General features: G+C 47.8%; 1 protein-coding gene across 1 annotated transcript; it reads right to left on the bottom strand.

Annotated features, from left to right (window-relative positions):
- Nucleotides 1-1771: 1771 nt before the first annotated feature.
- Nucleotides 1772-3688, bottom strand: LOC141305402 (uncharacterized). Its single transcript, XM_073832503.1, has 2 exons — nucleotides 3051-3688; nucleotides 1772-2972 (listed from the first exon to the last, which is right to left on the bottom strand). The coding sequence occupies exons 1-2, from the start codon at nucleotides 3686-3688 to the stop codon at nucleotides 1772-1774; spliced, it is 1839 nt and encodes a 612-aa protein (XP_073688604.1).
- Between the last annotated feature and the right edge of the window lie 1922 nt (nucleotides 3689-5610).

Below are 5610 nucleotides of genomic sequence, written 5' to 3' on the forward strand. Positions count from 1 at the left end.
CTGCCAGGTGTGTGTCATCGGTCAGCTCTGAACGACAGACGCTTTCTTTGGATACAGGCAGCACAGATGTGATGGAGATAGTTCCATGCGGTTTAGTGAAGACTACGGCATCGTCCTCTTCGTCTGTCAGCAGCTGGGCTGGTATGGGGCCTATGATAGGTACTGTTAGCTCAAAGTCATGGAATTCTTGGCTGATGAGCCATCCCACGTGGCTGGCTTTAGAGAGTTTGATGTCTTGAGCCGTGCAGTTGTTGACCAAGACGTATACGGAGCGGGATGACACTTCCATGAGGGGCGTGGCTTCCAGGGTCAGACCTAGCCTTAGGTAGGTCCTGGAAGGATGGAAGAAACCTAGTTTGCTGTTGAGAGCTTGTCCTGGTCGCATGTTCAGGCGGATGCTGACGCTCTTTCTGTAGGCAGGTATGGTGACTTCCTGTTCGTTAATCATGGCACAGGCGTCCGGCACTGTCTGACCAGATTGAAGGTTTTGTAGGTTGACAGTGGGGTTCAGTCGGTGTGACGCCGGGGCCCAGATGATGTCATTCACCGTGTCGATGCAGGCGTTGAGTCTGACAATGATGTCGGCTCCAACATATAGTTCGTGAGGCAGATCAGGGATTACCAGGAAGTAGTGGCTTAGCAGCCGGTTGTTCCACTGTATGTCTGCTGCACAGATTATTTTGGAGGTGGCCATTGTTGTTGATTCGGGGCTGAGCGGGAAGCGGCTATGCTTGGAAACATGTGGCAGGTGCTTTTGTCTCTGCTTCAGCGTTTTGAAAAGGCTTAGACTGATGGCTGAGGTCTCTGTCCAGAGAGCCAATACTGCATCGGACACAGGAAGGTCCTGGATGTTTACAGCAGTTCTGATTTGGGGAGGACCTGAGGTTGAGTCCCACGTCTGCAGTGCGCAGAGAAAAGGGTCGAGAGCTTTGCTAGTTGCAGCTGGACTTGGGCTTGGCTCTGACCTTGACCTTGCTTCGTCCTGTCGTAGACGATGGTCGGTGTCTGTGGTTTGACACTGCGGTGCTTGTGGGTTTACTGACTGTAACGGGAGGGGCTCGCGGACCTGTGTCCACATCTTCAGGTGTTTAAAGTCAATTAGAGGTTCAAAGCGATTTAGCAGGTCTTTCCCGATGAGAAGTGGGTAGGTGTTTAGTGGTGAAATGTAAACTGGGTGGATGAGATCCATTGGTCCTACAGTTAGCTGGATCGGGGCCACGTGTTTGAGTTGCAGGCCCGTGTGTGAGTATGCTTGGAGGTTTAGTTCACACCTTTGGAGCTTGAGGGTGCTGTTTGCTCTCCTGTTTCTCTCTTGGATTTCTTCCAGGAGTTCAGTTGACATTAGAGTGATGTCTGCTCCTGTGTCCAAGAGGGCTTCCACTTTGATGTGGCGTTCGATGATGATGGAGAGGTAGAACTTTTTAGCGATACCCTTCTCGATGAGGTCGCCCAGAAGTTGAGGCACTGGAGTGTGGGATGAAATGGGTAGACTATGGAAACTGGTTTGGGTTTCTTCAGAGGCATGGCAGACAACCAGAACGGCACTTTCGGGCACTGTGGTGGTATCGTCAGCAGGTGGTGATGGGCAGCTGCTGACATCCACCGTGCTAGGTGTTAGGTCGGTGTCACCCGCTGGAGCGGGGTGTTCAGGGTGGCTTCCCTGTTCACCTGTGGTTGAGATAGCTGCAACATTTTGAGGGTGAGGTGCATGGGTGCTTTGGTTTGAGGTTTGTTGTGCCAGGTGGGTGCTGTCTTGTTGTTCTGCCGCTAGTCAGGCCGAATCTGGTTTTTCTTTCTTTTCCCATTTCCGATCCTGCTCTCTGCTCTGGAAGAACTCTTTCATCATCATCTTTAACAGTTCTTGAGAGTCAAGACTAGTTGATGTCTTTTGCTCTTGTACAGTTTCTGTTTGGGTTCTGTCAGTATGGAATCTCGGTGGGTTTTTCCGACGGTTTCTTGGGCTGGTGGCTCCAGAGCGTGACTGTCGCGTCCCGTTGGACCCTCCGTTAGAGTCCCAAGATCCTCTGCCTGAGTGTTGCGAGTTCCATGATTTTTCCCATCGGCCTTCCTGCTGCCGTGGCTGGTTCCGCGATCTCTCCCAGCGTTGTCCAGTTGATGACTGTCCATCCCAGCGGTCGTTTTTTTGTTTTGGTCGGGTGCCACTTTGGAGGTTCCGTTCCTTGTTAAGTGAGGATGACTTCCATTCTTTGGGTCGTGGCTTGACGCTGTCTTGGGGACCGGCGCCCTCCAGTGCCATCCCTTGACTTTGCGTGTTGATGTCAAGAATTGCGGCAGGTTTGGAGCCCTTTTCTGAAGCCATTTTTTGCTTGGCGTAGGCTTTGTGTGCCAAGTCTCGCAGTTGCTGAGATGTCATTGTTCGTGGGCATGCTAGGACGCCAAGGTGGTGGCTTACCCCAGGATGGAGATTTCTGAGGAAGAGAGTTCTGAAATTCTGGTCTTCTTCCATGCCTGGCTCATTGCGAGCTCCGAAGTATGATCGTCTCAGGCGGTTGTAATAAGCTTGGGGCGTTTCGTGACGACCCTGCTTGGTCTCCAGGGCGGCCACCAGTCCTTGCTCTGATTCAGGGTCTGCGAACTCTTTGATGAGGGCTTGGCGGAGCAGATGGAAATCAGTCTTTGTGTGTGAAGGCTGTCGGTCCAAAAAGCTTCGTACCTCAGGGCTCGAAGTCGATCGCAGAAGATAAAGTCTGTCTTTGTCCGTAACATTGGGTCTCATTTCTAGATGAAATTCTAAGTCTTTCAAGTAGGCGTGGACGTCTTGAAAACCTTGAGCACTCGGGGAAAACTTGCTTATGTTTCGAGCCAGCTTGTCGAGGTCTTTTAGGTCCAGTCCGTGCGATGCTTGCAGGCCGGCCCGTGGAAGTTCTCGTAGCTTGGGTGTGACGTAGGTCTCTTCGGAGGGAGCTGGTGAGGGTTTTAAAGTTGCTCCCTCCCCCTTTTGTTCACGTGAGGTTCCAGGGACGGGGGACCCGGGCCTGCTTGGTAGGGGTGAGGCCGGGGCCCGTCGGGTCCTGGTTGGCTCAGGACGCAGCTCATAAGCGTGTTTGAGTTCATCTCTGACACTTTCAGCTTCTTCTTTTATGTCGTCCAGCTGTTGAGTGAGGTAACTTAGTTCAGTCCTTGCCTCGTTCAAATGAGTTTCGAGGGCTTTAATTCTGCTGTTCTTGTCTTTGAAGTCCAGTTGTGCCTTTTCTAGTAGCTGTTCGGCGTACCGGAGCTTGTCGCTGACTTCCGTGTAGGCTGCCTTTGCTTGTTCCATTTCTTGGGCGGTGGTCGCCAGAGTTTCTTTCAGTTTGTTGATCTCCTCAGTAGTTCTGGGGTTCGTTCCGTCGGACCATTCCTGATGGTCTTGAGCCTCCAGTTCAAGCTGTCCGATGCGTTGTTGTGCGCTTTTGAGCTCCTGCTGGAGATGGGCGGTTTGCCTGTCACTCAGTTTGAGGGAAGCGATGAGGGTGTGACTCAGGGAACCGGTGATCTTGGCTAGCTCTTTGTGTCCATAGCTTTGGCTGGGATCATTCTCCATGATGCCTGTTATGTTGTTGTCCAGTTGGTCTTGTGTCTGATGTTTGACAGCTTCGGCGGCTTTGGGTAAGAGGCTGTCCGTCATGGCGCTTAGCCAGATTTCCAAGTCCTCCCAGTGGCCAACGGGGTCTGTGGTGCGAGACATGTTTCGATGCCGCGAGGGGAGACCAAACCACTGACTGACACAGACCTGAAGGAGAAAGAACAAACAAAAACAAAACAAAAAGAGAAACAAACAGACAAAACTGGAACAGGGGTGTGAGTGTAGTGATGTCAGGTGTAAGTGGTGTCAGGTGTAAGTGGGGTCTGGGCGTGTGGTATGGAGGTGAGCGTGTTTCTCCCCACAGGTGGCTCGCTGGTGTGTGTAGCCTCCAGCTAGTGTCGCTTTGACGGAGGGTGAGGGGAGGTGTCACGGGTGTTGTAACTGAAAAAGAGAAAAGAAACAGAAAAGAACACACAGCAGGGCCGGCGTGGTCGGCTGCTTCTCCTTTTCCTAAGACAAGAGAGAGAGGAGACAACACAAAGAAACAAACAAACAGGGAAAAACAAAACAAAAACAAAACAAAAAACTGTGCACTTAGGGAAAGGCAGGAGGAGAAGAGAGAGATTGGGGCTTTGCCCCGCCTGGACTATGACTGCTATTGCAGCTTCCTCCGGGGGAGGAAGCGTACGATAACAATGACAGTGTCGGCCTTGCAGCTGGTAGAAGTGACACTGTACACCAAACAGAGAGTTTCTGCTGACGGCTTCACGACCGGTGCCTATCGACCTTTGCTGTGCTCAGTGGGGCTTTATCTGTGGTAGTTCAGATGGGGAAAAGAAGGGAGAGTTAACACGAGTTTAAATGACAACCTCAGGTTGACTGGGTATCGATTAATTGTCTTTGAACAGCCCAAATTCTCTGCTTGCATGATTTTCACAGGCACAATTGAGGAAACAACAGGTCCATCCCAGAGGAGAACGGTTAGAAGGAGAGAGAGAAAGGAGGGAGTGAGGGGAGAGTTATCCAATCAGAGAGTGTGGTTTTGCTCCCGCCCGTCTAGAAATGTGACCGGTCCTACCAAGACGATTCAAGCTTTGCTTCACCGAATAAATTTAGGTTTACATTCAGTAGTGATGGTTATAAGACTCGATTGTTAACACTTGTTAATGTTTTAATCAGCTGTTGTGATCAATTAGCCAGTACAAACAATTGAAGTTTAAGGATGAGAAGTGACTATTGATTGAGAAATACTGAGTCTTGTCTCAAATCAATAAACAACTGTTTCTGTTTACAATTTGGAAGACCTCATCAAAATCAGTCAAGCCACCGTCATGTTACTGCTCAAATGTGCATCATATGACATATGATATGAGAGTGGAAAAGCAAAAATAAAAAAAAAGTTTTATTAAAAAAAAATTATTTTTATTTTTATTGTGATTAAACTTAAAAATCAGAAGTGTTAAAATTATAAATTAAATCAATTACTCGATTAATTAATTTAAAAACATAACGTAAGCATCAATTTCAGAATTAAAGATCAATAATCTTAAAATTAGGAATTAAAGTTGAACAATCACAGTTCAAAATTTAAAGTTCAAGATGTAAGATTTAAAAGAAAAGGAAAGAAACAAAATTCAATTTTGTATAAGTTTTCCACTTGGAAATGACAGGTGGTGACCAAACTTTAATAATGTCACATTAACTTGTTTACTAATGATCAACATCAAATCACATCAAAGGAATGTACTGTAGCAAGGAGATGTTGTTATTTATCAGTATTGATCAAAGTAACAAAATTAATCAGCTTTAGTATTTGATTGCAAAGCTCACCGCTTGGGGTCTTTGGACAAACACGCACTCAGCAGGAAATGGAGCTTTTAAATCAAATACATGTAAATAGACAAACCACAAGCTATAATGTAATTTCGAGATTCTATAATAATATGATATAGTAATGATAATGATTCTGATGGCTGGTTACAGTCGCATCAAGAAGGGACTTAAATTTAAAATGAAATCGTCAGTATTCCTGTCAGATGGGGAGAGCAAAGACCAAAGGGAATCACTGTGCAGCGATATGAAGT

The sequence above is a fragment of the Garra rufa genome, unplaced genomic scaffold, assembly GCF_049309525.1.
Source record: "Garra rufa unplaced genomic scaffold, GarRuf1.0 hap1_unplaced_002, whole genome shotgun sequence".
Lineage (NCBI taxonomy): Eukaryota > Metazoa > Chordata > Actinopteri > Cypriniformes > Cyprinidae > Garra > Garra rufa.

Coding starts and splice junctions, on each gene's coding strand:
- LOC141305402 (XM_073832503.1), bottom strand. CDS start 3,688: ATGTCTCGCACCACAGACCCCGTTGGCCACTGGGAGGACTTGGAAATC. Junction 2,973..3,050: donor CTCAAACACGCTTATGAGCT/GCGTCCTGAGCC, acceptor CGTCCCTGGAAC/CTCACGTGAACAAAAGGGGG.